Here is a 17,243-nt window from a genome sequence, read left to right on the forward strand (position 1 = left end):
TTAGGATGATGCTGCTGCTGCAGCTGCTGGCGCTGCTGCTGCTGTTGCTCTGCGAATAAACTCCGCAGCAGCTTTTATTGTGGCTTGCTGCTGCTGTGCATGCAGCCAATGGCCTGCGTTTTCAATGGTGTGCAGCGCTGCATTCGGGAAGTGGCGGTGTATAGACAGCTGCTGCAGCCTGAAGTTTAGCCAAGGAGAGTTTTCTCCCCGCACAAATAAAATAGGGTGTCTGTACACCTCACGTGCTGCTGCTGCTGCACTCAGCAAAGGGTTATGCACAGACAAAGGAGCTGCTGCCAGCCCCAGCGATCGGTTTAAAACAACGAGCGCATGCAGCGCCTCCAAGTCTAAATGCCAGCATAAACGCTCACCCTGATCCTGCTGCTGCTGCTTCTGCTGCTGCAGCGGCTCCTGCTGCTGCTGCTGCTGCTGATCCTGCTGCTGCTGCTGCTGCTGTTGCTGCTGCTGCTGCAGGAGCAGCAGCTCTGAAGGGAGGTAGACTCCCTGCTTGTGTCTTTCTGCTGCTGATATTTGCGGTTGCTGCCTGAGGAGGTGCAGCAGTTCTTTTTCTCTTGCGTTGTTGCTGCAGAGAGACAGCAGCAGCCAGTTAATAACAGCAGGCGGCATCGGCGGCTGTAGCTGCTGCAGCGCGCGGCCCACAGAAGAGCTGCATTCAAACAGAGCCACGGGTAAGTCGTGCAGCAATTCAATTAAAGCAGCAGAAGAATAACTACCCTCCCGAGGAGGCGGCACGCGGCGACCCACGTCTAGGCAGCATGCAATCTTGCTGCTGCTGCTGCTGCTGCTGCTGCTGCTGTTGCTGTTGCTGCTGCTGCTGTTGCCGCTGCTGTTGCTGCTGCTGCTGTTGCTGCTAGGTAAGAAGATGGTTGTGGCTTCCTTTGAAGGTGCGTCTGCTGCTAGTTTGTCTGGGTGAGCTAAGTAGGGGGAGCAAGAAATATCGAGAATAACAGCAGCAGCAAACAGCGGCAGCGAAGCGCTGTCTAGTGCTGCTTGCATGCACACCAAAGCCCCAAAACTGTGGCCTACTAAAACCACACGAACCCGCAGCAACTGCTGCAGCAGCAGCACGCGGCGCATGCCTTCCCAGTGAGGCAGCACGCTCCCGCCCTCGTTCTCGCTGCCGCTGCTGCTGCTGCTGCTGCTGCTGCTGCTGCTGCTGCTGCTGCTGCTGCTGGGTATAGGTATATTTCTTTGTTTTGCAGTCTCCTTAAGAAGTTGAAAAATTTGTGCGAACAAATCGCGCGCCATCAAATGAACAGCCAAAGGCCCGCGAGCGCTGCAGCCGTGGCCCCTTAAATCGAAGCAAAAGGCCCTGCTGCTGCTGCTGCTGCTGCTGCTGCTGCTGCTGCTGTTGCTGCTGCTGCTGCTGCTGGTCGGGGGAGAGGGTTCTGCATGCACTTCTTTCACCAGCCCAGCGATGAAACTACGCAGGTTGCGGCGACCCCCCAATATGCCGTGCAGCGCCAAATACCATGTCTCATATTCGCTGCTGCTGCTGCTGCTGCTGCTGCTGCTGCTGTTGCGGCTGCTGCTGCTGAGAGGCACCTCGGTGGCAGCTAGAGGGAGGGCCTCTGGAAACAGATTTTGCGTCTCCTCGTCGAGCAAACGCAAATGGCAATACTCCGATGCTACACTGCTGCTGCTGCTGCTGCTGCTGCTGCTGCTGCTGCTGCTGCTTGTGGAGAGTGCCCGATGAGAGATGGCGTGGGCGGTGCTGCTGCTCCTGCAGCTGCTGCACTCCCAACATCGCTGCTGCTGCTGCTGCTGTTGCTGCTGCCGACGGGTCGCTAGCGGGACTGCACCGTGGGGGAGGGAGACGAATTTCTGTGCTGTAGGCAGCAGAAGCAAATGGCGCTGCAGCGGCTTGTGCTGCAGCAGCTGCTGCTGGAACGCATGCCGCGCAAGGAACGCCATCCCCGGCCTGCTAGAGAGCAGCAGCAGCAGCAGCAGCAGCAACAGAGGGAGTAGCAGCTGCTGCTGTTGCAGCCTTCTCATCAGGAGGCCCTTCTGCAGCAGCAGAACGTCACGTTCCCCAGCCTGTTGCTGCTGCTGCTGCCGTTGCTGCTGCTGTCGGTGTCTTTGCTGTTGCTGTCCCTGCTGCTGCTGCTGTCTTTGCTGCTGCTGTCCCTGCTGCTGCTGCCGTCTTTGCTGCTGCTGTCCCTGATAGTGCTACTGCAGGCACTGCTGCTACATTTGCTGCAGTTGTTGCTAATGGTGGCTAAGACGGCAAATGCTGCGCAAGTTGCTGCTGCCGCTGTAGTTATTGCTGTTGTTGCAGTTGCTGTTGCTGCTGCTGCTGTTGTAGAAGACCCGCAGCAGAAGAGACAGCACAAAGGCCCTAACAGTAGCCCTTTCCTTCAGTATATATTTACAATATAATAACAATTAATATATGCACTACGATATTTATTTATTTACCTATTTATTTATGTTGTATATTTGCTGTCTGCACCGAGCGCAACAGCTGGCGCAGCGGCGGCCCCCCAGGCGTCCTCCGCTTGTTTTGCTGCTGTTGTTAGGTTGTTATAGTGAAATTTATTGAAAATATTTAAATTAAATGCAAAGGAAATTCATTTCAATGCTCTTGGCGGCTGAGGCGTATGTACACCTCAGCGCCGACGAGGCATATCGCTGCTGCATGCAGACAGCTGAGTGGGGCGAGGGTTTGTTTGTTTTTACTCTATAATTATTTTAAATTACTATATGTTTTATTTTAATTAATTATTTAATTCTTCTGGTGAAGTAGAAGTCTGCAGATTGCAGAAGAAGTACCGCCGACTCCGCCTACTTCCCTCCTCCAGTGTACAGACACACCAAAAAATAAACAAATAAATAAATAAATGCGCTCGTTCACTGCATATCCATGTCTTTGTCTGTATTTTCACTTATTACTTCCAAAACAAATCCTTTACACTCGTTAATGCAGTCCCTCTACGCAGCAGCTGCTGCAGCAGCAGCTCCTGCTGCTGCAGCAGCAACCAGCGTACTCCTGCTGCTACAGTAGCAGCATACAAAAGGAGCGCGGGGCTCCAATAGAACGCTAGCTAGCTGCAGCTAGCTTCACGCAGCTAGCCGGTGGGCACCTACAGCTAGCTGCAGCTAGCTACAGCTAGCCACACCACTGCTCCCCAGGGCTGCTGCAGCCCCTGTGAAGGCGTTCAATACCCTTCAGCGTTTTGCTTGTGTTTGTGCTGCTGTTGTTTGTCTGTCTTTTCTTTCCTTCCATCTAAACCCTAAACCCTAAACCCTAAACCCTAAACCCTAAAGACGCACTTTATGCAGACCGTCCTGCTGCTGCTGCTGCTCCCCACAACCAACCCCTAAGCCCTAAACCCTAAGTTAGCCGAGCTGCTGCACGTCAGAGCAAGTAAACCCTAAACCCTAAACCCTAAACCCTAAACCCTAGACTTGAGGGAGCAGCAGATAGTAGTAAACCCCTCACAAGTGCTTTTGGGGTTTAGAAAATGTCGGGGCAGCAGCCCCATTCCCCCACCTCCCGCGCCTCCCAGTAACCTCCCTACAAACAAACACAAACCCTAAACCCTAAACCCTAAACCCTAAACCCTAGAAGAAGCACCCTCCAGCCTGTTGATGCGTTGTAGGATTTGGGGTTTGTAAATTGGTTTAGGGTTTCGGGTTTACGGGCTGCGGCTGTGGCCCAGGGCTAAGATTCTCTAGGGTTTAGGGTTTACGAGGGTTTAGGGTTTACCTTGTACACCCAATCATCAGAATTCTGCTGCCGCTCAAACCAACAGGGTTTATAGTCTCGCTCTCCACGAGGCCGCGCCCGCGCTGCCTCCCTGCAGTCAGCAAACCCTAAACCCTAAACCCTAAACCCTAAACCCTAACACTAAATGTTGGCCCTGCGCTCCACCTGTGGGGATCGTTTACTTCGGATGTATTAACGAATGCAGCAGCGCCTAGGTCTATCTGTCCTTTTAGGGTTTATTATGGCTAATTAGGGTTTAATGTTTAATAGGATTTACTAGGGTTTAGGGTTTAGGGTTTAGAGGGACCTCTGTTTCTCTTCTAATCTGTTCTTTTGTTCTACTGCTTCTTCCACCCTCCCCGATTCATACAGCCTTTGATCGGGCCGTCTGCGAGAGTCGGTTGGGGCTGCATGCGCTGCGTATTCGGGCGACAGGTTGTTCAACTCCATCGTCAGGTAGCTGAAGAGCGCAAACCCTAAACCCTAGCAAACCCTCATAAACCCTAATAAACCCTAATAAACCCTAATAAACCCTAATAAATCCTAATAAAGCCTAGCAAACCCTCGTAAAGCCTAGTGTGCCCTCACAAACCCTAACAGACCCTAGCAAACCCTAGTAGAACCTCGTACACCCTAGGAAAACCTCGTAAACCCTAATAAACCCTCACAAACCCTGATAAACCCTCAGACCCTAAACCCTAAATCCTAAGAAACCCTAATAAACCCCTGGAAACCCTATATAACCCTAATAAACCCTTGTACACCTTTGTAAACACAGCAACACCCTAATAAACCCTCCTCATAAACAAACCCTGAATTAAAAAACAATCTGTGGAGAAGCGCTGCGCATGCATCAGAGCCTCAGGCGCTCACAGCTATGGTTTAGGTTTTAGGGTTTAGGGTTTAGGGTTTGAGCTGACCCGAAGCCGTAGAACTGGTCGGCGTTGGGAGGCCGCGCCGTCGGCCTCCAAATGAGGCGCCTCGAAGACTCAACCCAAGCGATGGACTCCCAGTACTCTGCGCGCAAACCCTAAACCCTAAACCCTAAACCCTAAACCCTAGACTCTAAACTCTAGGCGTCGAACTGTACTAGCCTCTAACTCCAAGTCCTAGCCTTGAATTTCCGTTTCTGGGTGGACGGGCAGATACGCTTAGGGTTTAGGGTTTAGGGTTTGGGGCGTCGAGGGTTCGGAAGGTGCCATTCAAACCCTAAACCCTAAGTCGTAAACCCTAAACCCTAAACTAAATGCTTACGTGCAACCACCGCATCAAGCTGATTGTCAGGGCTATCTGCTGGGGGCCCCGTTTCGCTTCTTCGGTACTCCTCTACCTGCATGCGCGCGTAAACCCTAAACCCTAAAAACTCTACAGAAGCCCTAAACCCTAAACCCTAAACCCTTGGGGCAAACCCTAAACCCTAAACCCTACCTGCGGCGGAACCTTCCATTTCTTGTGCGGGGGGAATGCGGGCGCCTCCTCGACGTACAAAGCGCTAGACCACTGCCCTGCCGCACAAACCCTAAACCCTAAACCCTAAACCCTAAACCGTAGACTATGAAGCATGCAGCGCCCAACTCAACCCCCAAATCAGCCCCCCCCCCACACCGTACACCCAATGGGCTGCACGCCCTGTAGACACGCGAAGCAGCTGGGCCTTAGGGTTTAGGGTTTAGGGTTTAGGGATACCGGAGAGGCGGTAGACGGGCCGCCCAGAGGCTTCAAAGACAATGGCTCGGAGATGGTGGCAGGTCTTGTCTAGCCTGAGGCCAAACCCCAAACCCTAAACCCTAAACCCTAAATTTTAGAGAGAAAGTCTGATGAGCGCCCTCAAACGCCAAAGAGAGCCAACAACTGTATAAGTCGCTGAAACAAGGGTTTAGGGTTTAGGGTTTAGGGTTTAGGGTTTGCTTGCCATCCTTTTCTAAGGAACTGCACCACAGAGAAGTCCCCCGAAGTTTCATTTTCAACGAGACTCGTTCCGTCACTGCAGCGCAGACACTCCAAATCCTAAACCCTAAACCCTAAACCCTAAATCCTTGGCGCAAACCCTAAATATTGAACACAGGAAAGCCGTAAACCCTAAGGCCTGAGAAGTCCCAAACCGGAAACTCTGAAAGCCCTAAACCCTAAACCCTGAAAACCCTAGCCCATAAACCCTAAACCCTAAAACCCCTAAACCCTAAACCCTAAACCCTAAACCCTAAACCGTACACTTCAATCCACAGCTTGCCCCAAATAACGTTATGAATCAGCATTTTTGTTCTCTTGTAAGAAAACCGCTCTCCCGTGCGGTGCAGCTTCACCCGGGCTATGCCTGGCATAGTCACCTGCAGACCCAAACCCCAAACCCTAAACCCTAAACCTTAAACCCTAAACCCTTCAAGCTAAACGTCATGAAGCCTTGGCCAAGTTGGGCTTTAGGGTTTAGGGTTTAGGAACCGAGTCGCTGATAATGCAGGCTGCTCAAAACCAGTCCGCCCCTCTTTGCAAGTTCCATCAGCAAGGCTAGGGTTTAGGGTTTAGGGTTTAGGGTTTGGAGTACCTCAAGAGACTTCCCCGAGAAGCGATTTCGCACTGTCACCCAACCCTCACATGAAAACTCCGAGGCCGTCGCCACGTACGCAGTGATGGGGGGGTGATGGCCCACCTGAACAGACTCAACTGCTGCTGCTGCTGCTGCTTTTGCTGCTGCTGTTGCTGCTTTTGCTGCTGCTACTCGTGCTGCTGCTGCGACTGCTGCTGGTAGTGTTCCTGCCGCTAATGCTACTCTTGCTCCTGCTGCTGTTGCGTCGACTGCTGCTCTTGCTGCTACTGCTATTACTACTGCTGCTTCTGCTACTGCTGCTGCTAATCCTTCTATAACTACTAGAACTGCTGCTGCTGCTGCTGCTATTGGTGCTGCTACTGCTGCTTAAGGTACGGCTTCTTCTGTGGAGGCTGCATCCGCTGTCGCTGCTACCACTGCCGCTGCTGCAGCACCTGCTGCAGCAGAGCAAGCAGCAGCAGCAGCAACCGCAAGAGCGGCAGCTGCAGCAACCGCAGCAAGAGCAGCCGCAGCAGCAGCAGCAGCAGCGGCGGCGGCGAACGCGTGAGGGTTTACCTGCTCCGACAGAAAGCGAAAACCCCTTTGTATCAGCTCAAAGGTTTCTCCTAAGAGTGGATTGAAGGGTTTGTACGTCCTGTGTAAACCCACAAACCCTAAATCCTAAACCCTAAACCCCATATCCTTAACTCAATGCCCCAGACTCAAGACCCTAAACCCTAGAACGCCCTAATGAAGCTTGCTGTTGTCTCCTCTTCTATCGTCTTGCTTTACAAGCTTGAGGGTTTAGGGTTTAAGGTTTAGGGTTTAGGGTTACCTCCCAACTGCAGAGGCGTAGGGAGACAGCGCGTAGACAGTCAGCCCCAAAAGCCGATCGACACTCCGCGGGAACCGGGAGGACTGAGACATACAAAGCCAAAACCCTAAACCCTAAACCCTAAACCCTAAACCCTAACGCGAAAGCAACCCCAAAGAGTATGTCCTAAACCCTAAACCCTAGGTCCCATCCCTGAAGGGCTTTAGGGTATCTCTTCTGCATGGGCCTTCTACCTTCACCTCACACACCAAACCCTAAACCCTAAACCCTAAACCCTAATTCCCACCAGGTTAAGTAGCTCGCAGTACTGCAGGTCCTCGCACTGTCTCTGCAAGAAACTCGTAGGCTCATTGAAGTAAACTGGCATTGCTATTCGGCTTAAGTCCCGACCGATGCAGTCCTTAAGCACCGACCACAAGTTCACCTGCGCACAAACCCTAAACCCTAAACCCTAAACCCTAAACCCTAAACCCTAGAGCATTAGCCCCAAACGCTAAACCCTACGACTCAGAGAGCTCCAATGCGCACAAAAACCAGGCGGCGCAGCCTTTACTGAGCCATACGCACTGCGCCCCAAACCCTAAACCCTAATCCATAAACCCTAAACCCTAAACCCTAAGAGTGACGGCAGCAGCAGCACGGGCTTAGGGTTTGGGTGTACTTTAAACTCCGTTCGGGGCTTCGGCAGCGCCAGCCGCTGCCCTGCAGTCGCCCCCCCAATATGAGGAGAAGCAGCAGCGATAGTTGCTGCTGCGTTTGCTGCAGGCGAGAACGTCGGCCCAACGAAGTTGCTGCTGCTGCTGGAGCTGCTGCTGCTGCTTTGGCTGCTGCTTGTCGCTATGGGTAATGCCCCCGAGGCGCCTTCGCGACACTCCTGCTGCTGCTGCTGCTGCTGCTGCTGCTGCGAAGCGGCAAGACCTTCGGACTCTCCTGTACCGTCTTCGGTGGCCTGCAGCCAGCAACAGCAGCAGCAACACCAACCCTAAACCCTAAACCCTTAACCCTAAACCCTAAATCCTAAATCCTAAACCCTAAACCCTAGCGCACCGCATCATCGCAGTCGAAGAATTCGAGTTCCTCATTGGCCTCTTCATCGCTGTCGCTGGTGCTGAAGCTGACTCCTTCTTGTGCAGCAGCAGCAGCAGCTGCTGCTGCTGCTGCTGCAGTTGCTGCCTCGTCTCCCTCAGCCTCTGGGAGCCGCACCCCAGTAATTGCCGCAGCGACTTCTGCTGCTGTCAGTTTGCCGCGCTGTCTACTGAGCTGCAGCAGCCGCTCTTGAGCCTGCACCAGCATCCACAAGCCTGGGCTCCGAACCCTAAACCCTAAACCCTAAACCCTAAACCGTCGGCCTAAGCGCAAGATCCTCAAGCGTTCCCTGCGCTACTTCGACTGTAAACTCTAAACCCTAAACCCTAAAGGAAACATTCAGGCTTTAGCTGGGGTTTCCCAACAAAGGCTTCATATTTAGGGTTTAGGGTTTAGAGTTTAGGGTTTAGGGTTTGTACCTTGTCAAGCTTGTAGTTCCTCTTCGCCAGAGAGCGCACAGACTTCTCCAGCTGCCGTCGCTGGGTGTACTCTTCACTCAGGAGCCGCTCCCACTGCTGCAGCAGCTGCTGCAGCAGCTGCTGCAGGTCGTCTACCCGCTGCAGCAGCAGCACAACCTGAGAACGCAGGTTCCCCCCCTCGCCAGGGTCTGCAGGCAACAGAAAACCCTAAACCCTAAACCCTAAACCCTAATATGCATCCCCCCGAGCTCCCAACAAGAAGTACCGGCCTGTCCCTTCGTCGCCCGAGACGGCAGCAGCAGCAGCAGCAACGGCTGCTGCTCTTGCAGCAACAGCAGCAGCAACAGCAGCAGCAACAGCAGCAGCAACAGCAGCAGCAACGGCAGCAGCAGCAGCAGCAGCAGCAACAGCAGCGTCATTTACTTGTTTGAGCGATTTGCGCGACAGACTTCAAAACGTCTGACTGCAGGGCCAGCATCTTGGAGCACGCTTCCTGCGGCCGCACAGCCAAAACCTAAACCCTAAACCCTAAACCCTAAACCCTAAATCCGAAACATTTTAGCCCCGCGTATAACCCCCCCTGGAATAAAAGCTGGCGAAAGGCCTTTAAGAAGCAGCAGCAAACGCCCGCCGGCCGTGACCGTGACCGGGGTTTAGGGTTTAGGGTTTAGGGTTTAGGGTTTGGAGGTGCCTGTATATTCTGCCTTGCGTCAATGATGCTCTCCAGCAGCAGCACCAATGGCCCCTCAGCCCCCGTACTATCGAGCAGCGCCTCGCTGCTACCGTCTGTTTGCAGCAGGTGCGCGCCTAGAAGGGGGCTGCTGCTGCTGTTGCTGCTGCTGCTGCTGCTGAGAGCTGCCCCTTCCAGTGAAGCCCCAGGAAACGCAGTAGCAGCAACCACATCGGCTGCTGCTTCTGCTGCCGTTCCTCCATCGCTCCTGCTGCGGACAGCCCCCGAATCCTGCTGCGGCTGCTGCTGCTGTTGTTGTTGTTGCTGCTGCTGCCCCTGTTGCTGCTGCTGCTCCTGCTGCTGCTCCTGCTGCTGCTGAGGCTGAGGCGGAGGTGCTGGTGGTGCTGACGGTGGTGGGGGTGGCGGCGGCTGCACTGCAGCAGCAGAAAGCGAACGAAGGCGGCTGGTGGCATACGCTGCAGCAGCAGCAGCACTCGAAGCAACAACCCCTGCCAGTCCGCTCAAGGCGCTGCTGCTGCTGCTGCTGCTGCCCGGTCCTGGAGGTGAAGCCCCTGCCCCGCCTGCAGCTGTCGTTGGCGCTGCTGCTGCTGCTGCTGCTCGCATGTCTCCTGCTGCACTGGAATGATCATGCCGTGGGCGCGGCTGCTGCCCCTCAGGCCTCTTGCTGCTGCTGCTGCTGCTGCCAGCTGTAGGTGCAGGTGGACCCCCCGCAGGCGTTGCCCCGACGGGTTTCCTCCGCTGCTGCTGCTGCCTGTCTCCTTGAGCTCCTGCTGCTGCTGCTGAAGAGCGAGCCGCCCTATGAGCGCCGCTCAGCGCGGCACGTTGACCCTGCTTGAAGGCTGCGTACCTGCGGGCAAAACCCTGAACACTAAACCCTAAACCCTAAACCCTAAACCCTAAACCCTAAACCCTAACCCCTAGTCCTACACCCTCAATCTCGCAGCACACACCACATCTGCTTCTCTTCCTGACTCTCCGCCCGCAGGTAAAGCGTCTGCTGATCTATCACGTCCACCTCGAAGCGCACGGGGTCGTCTGAAGCACAAGCCCTAAACCCTAAACCCTAAACCCTAAACCCTAAACCCTAGGCCCTAGCACTACGATACGTGCAGATCGTTTATAGAAACGCAGTGAGAGAGCTGCTGAACGAGCTGAGGAAAAGAAGAGGCAGCAACAGGATGTGTGTACCGCAGGACTCTACGGCGCAGGGTTTAGGGTTTAGGGTTTAGGGTTTGGGCTGACGGGGGCAGAGGCGAACTCGACACTGATTCAAAAGAAACATTTCTTTTGGTGGGGACGTCTTCGTGGTGCTATATTTAAAAAAACCCGCGTAGACAAAGAAGTACCTGCGGCGACAAACCCTAAACCCTAAACCCTAAACCCTATCCACCCAGGCCCCAAACCCTAAACCCCAAACACGGAACCCGGAACGTTAAATCCTAAACCCTAAACCTGAATACCCAAGCCCTGAAGAAGCAGAATAGAGACATCTAACTCCAAGGGTATAGGGTTTAGGGTTTAGGGTTTAGGGCTTACCGCGGCCTCCACGAAGACAAGAGGTTTGTCCACTTCTGCAGCCAGCCCTGCAGCACGAGCGAGCTTGCTGCTGCTGCTTTGCTGCTGCTGGGCACAGGGGCAACGAGGGAAAGGCTTGCACGCTGCGGAGCTCCATGCCGCTGCTGCCGCTGGTGCTGCTGCTGCTGGCGGCGCCTATCCGTTGGTGAGCGAACAAAAGCAGAGTTCAGCTGAGAGTGTGCAGCCTGTTTGCTAGCTGCTGCTGCTGGTGCTGCTGCTGCTGCTGTGGATGGGTCGCTGGGGCTGCTACCCCTAACAACGCCAGAAGAGACAGCACCATGCGGTGCCTGCTGTTCGTGCTGCTGCTGCTGCTGCCGGGGCGGCGGCCTGTGAAGCTGCTGCTGCAAGGTAGCCGCACTCGGCGGAGAAGGTTGGGGCCTCCATAGAGTGTCCTGTACGCAAACCATAACTTGCCTTGCTTTTGCTGCTGCTGCTGCTGCTGCTGCTATGTGCTTGCTGCTGCTGGTGCTGATGATTTGTGCTTGCTGCTGCTGATGCTGTTGCCGTTGCTGCTGCTTCTGCTGCTGACTTACCGAGTTTTGTGAAGGCGGGGATATGTTTCTTGGCGCTGCAGCAACAGAAGCAGCACCTCCTGCTTCTGCTACTGCTTGTGCTGCACCTTCTGCTGCAGCTTCTGCTGCAGCTTCTGCTGCTGGGGGCAGCCGCCGTTCTTCAGCACGTCGGCCAGAGCCACCGGGGACCGCTAATGCTGCTGCTGCTGCTTGTGCTGCGTTTGATGCTGCAGTTCCTGCTGCCGTTGTTTCAGGTTCGGGGAAATGTGCTGTGCTTCCAGCAGCTGCTAGTTCGCGCGGTGCACCTGCTGCTGCTGCTACTGCTGCTGCTGCTGCCTCGTCCCGTTTCGCCCCTGCAGGCGGCGGCGCTGCTACAGACGTGGCTTGTTGAGCTACTGCAGTTTGCTTGTGCTGCTGCTCCGCAGCAGTAACGTGCTGCTGCTGCTGCTGCCTGCCTCCATGCTGCTGATTCGGCTGTTTCTGCTGCCCTTCGACTTCTTCCCCAGGAGTACGCCGCAGCACACGGTCCTCTCCCGCAGCACATTGCTGCTGCTGTTCGTGCTGCTGCTGTTTCGTCGGTTGCGCCGTCTGCCTTTCCTGCTGCTGCGGCTGCTCCAGAGGCGTCCTGTGCTGGTGCTGATGGAGTGGCTCTCGCTGCTGGTGCTGCTGCGGCTCGTGCTGCTGCCGCTGTAGGTGCTGCCGCCCCACTGGCGTGGGAGCATCAGAATAAGGTTCAGCCTGCTGCGCTGTACGCGTGACTAAGTGCTGCTGCAGCGGCTGTTGCTGTTGCTGTCGCTGCTGCTGCTGCTGCTGCTGCGGCTGCTGCGGCTCCTGCGGCTCCCGCTGGCCTTGCAGGTCCTTGTCAGCAGCCTCCATTGTCTTGGTGAGCTGCCTTCTCCTTCAGCAGCAAGAAGTACGTACGGGTTCAACAGCAGACTGCAGCAGCTGTTGCCGCTGCTGCTGCTGCTGCTGCGACCGGTGAAGTCGCTAAGAACATCCGCGGCCTTCTTCACGGGATGGAACGGAGCGCTGAAGGCGCTGCTGCTGCGTCTCGTACTGCTATTGATGGTGGTTTTGCTGTTACATGTATCTTGTGCTGCTGCGCCACTGCTTAGCTGCGCGGTCGTGCATGCAGCTGCCTGCTACTGGCTTCGCTGGAGTTGCTGCTGCTACCGCCCCCGGAGCAGCAGCAGCTGCTGCTGCAGCAGCTGTTGCTGTTACAGACTACGGAGCAATGGCAGGTGCACGGACAGCTCGCGTTGCTGCACAATGAACGCAGCCTGTGTGTTGCTGTTTGTTGCTGCTGCCTGCAATTGAGTGGAATCTCTAGGCCAACCGCTGCAACTCCCGTTGCATGTGGTGCTGCATGCTCTCCGCAATATCTGGAATTTACAAAAAATGCAGTGTATATACACCCCAATGCAGTCGCTGCTGCAGCGGTGTGCCTGTACAGCTGAGCAGCGCCGACGTGCATGCAGGCCCAGCTTGCTGATTTTGTTTGTGTCTGCAGCAGAAGATCCTACGAATTGTTTAGTTATTATTTTCATTGTTTTCATTCTTTTAGTGATTGGCCGCGCTAGCGAAGGGGAGCGACTCCTCGCTATTTCTGTGTGAGGTCGGTCCTGCCCCTTTGGAAGGCTCTCGCTGGCTCGTCTATGAGTTGCTATTAGTTGTTTGTTTATTCTTTTGAAGCAGTACAGCTCGACGCAATAATGCAATTGGTTTAAATGGATATTGTACCTTCCTCCGTGCCTAATTAGAAGGCGAAAGGTGGGGGCAGGAAGGCCTCGTTGTGTGCAGCACATTCTCTATGGAGCTGAAACATGACTTTCTGCATGCATGCAGGATGCGTATTGAGTGCCAAAATAAGTGTTTAGAAATTATCATCAGTGTTCGTGCTTGCAGAAATGGGGCCTTGCTTATGCTTGCATGCGGGGTTGCCTTGCAGCACGAGTTGCGCTGCAACTCAAAACCTCCTCCTCCTCTCTTCACCAGTACCAGGCCCTGGAGCCGCCGACGTCTGGGGAATGGAAGGTAATTTATCTGCTTATGGGAAGGTCTTGCCTTACATGTTTGACCCCATGGCTGCACGTGTCGTCCCTCAGGTGAGATAGACGGCCTTTGCTACAGTTATTAGCAACGCATGGTTCGTCGGGCAGATGCAAGCAGGAAACCCCACCCCCACAACAGAGCGGCCAACTGCATAGCAGTAATTGGTAGTGAAGGTGCTTCGCAAAAAGAATAAGCCGAACCTTCTGATTTTCTTCCTAACTTTCTCGTTTCAAACTCAGCCTCCTCACCACCCGAAACGCAGAATAATCGGGACTTCCCTTCTGCTGTGCGCCGCATGGGAATGTGTCGCTGCGAAAACAATTTATGCCTTCTGATCTGCTGACAGTCCAAATGTGACAGGAGACCCGATAGGGGGGGCAGTGAAAAGACTCCTGCTTCTCCGGCGTTGTAGTTTTGTCTTTAAAATGCACCCCAGGAACTGCAATTGCTACAGGTACCTTTTTCACTAGGAAGTACAACTCGAAAATGGTGGGTATATCTGGGCAAGGGTACCAACTCTCCGGGGAAACTCCAGAACGTGGGAGGTTTCCGGCATGCTCTAGGGTTTAGGACCATTTCCGGGTCGGCAAGGCAACAGCCTGTGGTAGAGCTGAAGCAATACAGACAAGGGAAGCCATCTATAGAGCGCTAAGTGGGGAACTGTCAGCAAAGCGGAAGTCCAGCATTGAACTCCGAGTTTTCGTTTCGATAGTAGTGGTACACAGCAGCGCTCTTCCCCGGAGAGAGTCAATCAGTTACCAGCTGAGATGGGGGCAGGGAACCAAAAAGCCCTGCCCGCTTCGCAGAATGGGTGGAGCACTCTGGGATGATATAGATAAAGGGACACCCAAGGAGGAAGTCGTCATTTCCATCTCGCTAGCTAAGAAGGCAGAAGACGGGTTCATGAATGTCCCAGAAGTAAAACCTGTGGATACTGGGGATGTGAACGCCAGAGCTAATCAAGAAGGGATGGGGCGAGAATTCACTGCACCCGGAGATTCTGGCATTCAGACGGCAAAGCGGTTATGCGAAGTGGCGCATATGCTCCTTTTCAATGTACATGGCTAAATATTTCGAGTTTGCAAGAGCATAGAAGGGGCTAAGAAGCTGGTGCAGCGCCGCCAGAGGAACCCACTCACAGATTAGGAAAGCATCCTGGCCGTTAAGCAACATGCGGAGCAGTGATGGGGGCAGGATAGTTGGCAACTGCAGATGAAGACCCTCCTTTGGTCAGTTATCCAGAGTAGTTGGCAACTGCACATACAGACATTCCTCGAGTCGTGTCTATAGTTCTCCAAATTTGCCTCAGTCACGGGCCGCTAGCACTACTTGACAGGGGCTGCCACGTGGATGGATCTGAGATCTACAGCTACGGCACATAGCTGTAACCCGCGTGTCTACTCATTGGCGCAGTAGTCTCTGCTACCACGCTCAGCCGATGACACAGTACAGGAATACCTGGTAAAAGTACCGTATCATGGTAACACGGCCCTTTTCAATCAACTTTGAAAAGGGTCGTGTTACCATGATACGGTACTTTTTCGGTGAATCAGTTCTCCACAGCATAGTCCTGTCATGTTGTAGGGGAGTCAGTTTGGGGGGCGCAGATGTGTCCACAAGACACTCAGGTTTGTCTGTCGGGGAAAAAATGAGAGGGTGGACCTCTTGCCGCCTCCACAGCATTTGCGTCCTGTGCAGAAGAGGAGAGGAATCATTGTTTCAAGGAGAAAGGAGGGAGGAGCTTGCAACGCAGTACGAAGACGCTGCAGATGCAGGACGAAGACGCTGCAGGTAACGATGAATAACTGCATGCAGCCCGTCTTGATCACGCAAAGGAGGCAGGAATGGGAAACATCGATCCAACTAACACCCTGTAGGCCCAATGCATCCGCACTGAACTCGCTCTTGGAGCAGTTCCACGCTTTCTCTTCAGGGATTTTTGAGGTGCAGGCGAGCCCCATTTTGAAAATGAAGCCGAGTGGCGAGCGGAGGAAGTGCGAAGATAGGCAAAGTTCAAACAACCATCAGCCAGATCTATTTGACACAATCTGGTGCAAGGGGGGAAAAGCGAGGGATGCGGAACATGAGTTTCGAGTGCAAACCCCTCAGCACCAATACTGTTAAACAGAATTTTCCTTTCCAGGCAGGGGTTTAACAATTGCTACAGTGTTAGTGCATGCAGAAAAGGGGCCTCGGTTTTGTTGCATGCAGGGATGCCTTGCAGCTCTAGTTGAGTTGCAACACTAAACAGCCTGCCTACTCTCCTTAACGGTCCCTTGCCCTGGGCCCGCTGTGCCCAAGACGCCTGTGCATTGGAGGGAAGATCAGCTGCTCACCTGCTTCTGGCGAACTACTGTCCGAACTGTCTGACTCTATAGCAGGTTTGCGGCGGTCATCAGGTGAGATCGGGAACCTACTCTACCCGTACTTATTCTCCAGGTGCACGAAATGAGCCAGCTGATTGATTGCGCTTCTGACACTTACAACATTATTAACCGCAATTTAAAACTTGTCTCGTCCTCCCCTTCTTCTTTTGCAAACACAAAAAAGCCGAGCTGAACGGCCAGGCTCTATTTGAAAATAGAAAGTTTTAGGTGTTAGGCGACGACGCTGTGACGACCGTGGTACGCCCCCAAGCGCATTCTATTGAACTGCCGCTGTTACGGCCAGTTTAAGCAAGGAAACCGCGCGAAAATATGATAAATCATACCTGGTACCGATTAGCAGCTAAAAAGAACCCAAATGGATGCAGAAGCCAATGATTTGAATAGGTACAGCCGTTGGTGCACAGTAGCGGCGAGTCCGGGGGGGCTGGTCCAGCACAAGCAATAGACGGTCTAAGGTGAAGAGACAAAACCTGTAGGTAATAAACAGTATATTTTTCAGTACTGTGCAGTTATAGAAACCCAAATACTCCGGTGGCCATCGTTGACGCCCTTCTCCCAGGGGATATTTTCGGGTGCGGGGATATGAAATGAGTGGCTAGATGCGGAATTTCGCTTGGTTGTTGTTTTTTGTTTTTTCCCTTCTCAATTCGTCTCAAAAATAAGCGCTCGGATGCGCTCATGGATGTGGTCAGCTTAACCATCCCGTGCCGAATGTCTGAATGACCGACGGCCGGCACGATGAGTGTCGAGGCGCGGCTTCTGTTTTTTTTATTTTGTTCTCTGGCTGTAGTTTCAGCCAACTACCTGCCGACTGATCCAGATTACTTCGACTTGGTTGTTCGGGATAGCACGCGCTTTACCCTTAGGCGTCGGACCGGCAAGGGCCAATCGGAGTTTCAGACGTATCACAGCCCCTTATCCGTTATGCGTGGAGATTCCAAGAAATCCACCTCCCGCCTTCGTCCCATGTGGATCCTGGCTGCAGCCGGCCTACTCTTCTTCGTCATCCACTACTTCAACTTCTTCGAAGACTCTAGACGCAGGATTCCCTCCTCCGTCTTCAAACCATTTGGAGTGGCAGACGATCCCCAAGTGAGCGGACACGTGTGCTGCATCCTATGACTTCCCTCTTCCCTGCGACTTGGGTGCTGCACCAACACAGCTTTACTGCGGGAGGCCCGCCAGGGCTTCTACCTGCAGCATCGCCAGCAGCAGCGTTGACACCGCATGCACGACGCAAGGAACGGCACATTCATCTGGGTAGTAGCAAGCTCGCCTGCTTGATGAGAGCCTGTCCAGTTGTTCTGCAGCAAGGCCATGAGCTGTTGCAAAGGCAAGCTGCTGCAGCAGAGAGGCAGCCGGCTACTGGCAGACCCAGGGGAGCTGCTGGTCTGCCAGTGATGTTTGCGCATATATGAGGCATATTTGCATG

General features: G+C 53.9%; 3 protein-coding genes across 3 annotated transcripts; 1 reads left to right on the forward strand and 2 right to left on the reverse strand.

Annotated features, from left to right (window-relative positions):
* Window positions 1-1,935, reverse strand: EAH_00024890 (hydrolase, alpha/beta fold family domain-containing protein, putative; the record flags this gene model as incomplete). Its single annotated transcript, XM_013392974.1, has 1 exon — window positions 1-1,935. The coding sequence occupies one exon, from the start codon at window positions 1,933-1,935 to the stop codon at window positions 1-3; it is 1,935 nt and encodes a 644-aa protein (XP_013248428.1).
* Window positions 1,936-3,478: 1,543 nt separating this feature from the next.
* EAH_00024900 (oxysterol-binding protein, putative) lies at window positions 3,479-12,248 on the reverse strand (the record flags this gene model as incomplete). Its single annotated transcript, XM_013392975.1, has 19 exons — window positions 3,479-3,538; window positions 3,731-3,821; window positions 4,101-4,190; window positions 4,651-4,747; window positions 4,985-5,060; window positions 5,159-5,235; window positions 5,417-5,490; window positions 5,942-6,057; window positions 6,651-6,909; window positions 7,090-7,172; window positions 7,376-7,513; window positions 7,751-8,038; window positions 8,137-8,370; window positions 8,595-8,782; window positions 9,018-9,087; window positions 9,331-10,132; window positions 10,236-10,320; window positions 10,528-10,631; window positions 10,822-12,248. The coding sequence occupies 19 exons, from the start codon at window positions 12,246-12,248 to the stop codon at window positions 3,479-3,481; spliced, it is 4,359 nt and encodes a 1,452-aa protein (XP_013248429.1).
* A 1,983-nt stretch (window positions 12,249-14,231) lies between these two features.
* EAH_00024910 (hypothetical protein) lies at window positions 14,232-14,492 on the forward strand (the record flags this gene model as incomplete). The annotated part of the gene is made up of 1 exon (XM_013392976.1): window positions 14,232-14,492. The coding sequence occupies one exon, from the start codon at window positions 14,232-14,234 to the stop codon at window positions 14,490-14,492; it is 261 nt and encodes an 86-aa protein (XP_013248430.1).
* Between the last annotated feature and the right edge of the window lie 2,751 nt (window positions 14,493-17,243).

This window comes from Eimeria acervulina, genomic scaffold (genome assembly GCF_000499425.1).
Source record: "Eimeria acervulina Houghton genomic scaffold, Eah_scaff198, whole genome shotgun sequence".
In the NCBI taxonomy this organism is placed as follows: domain Eukaryota; phylum Apicomplexa; class Conoidasida; order Eucoccidiorida; family Eimeriidae; genus Eimeria; species Eimeria acervulina.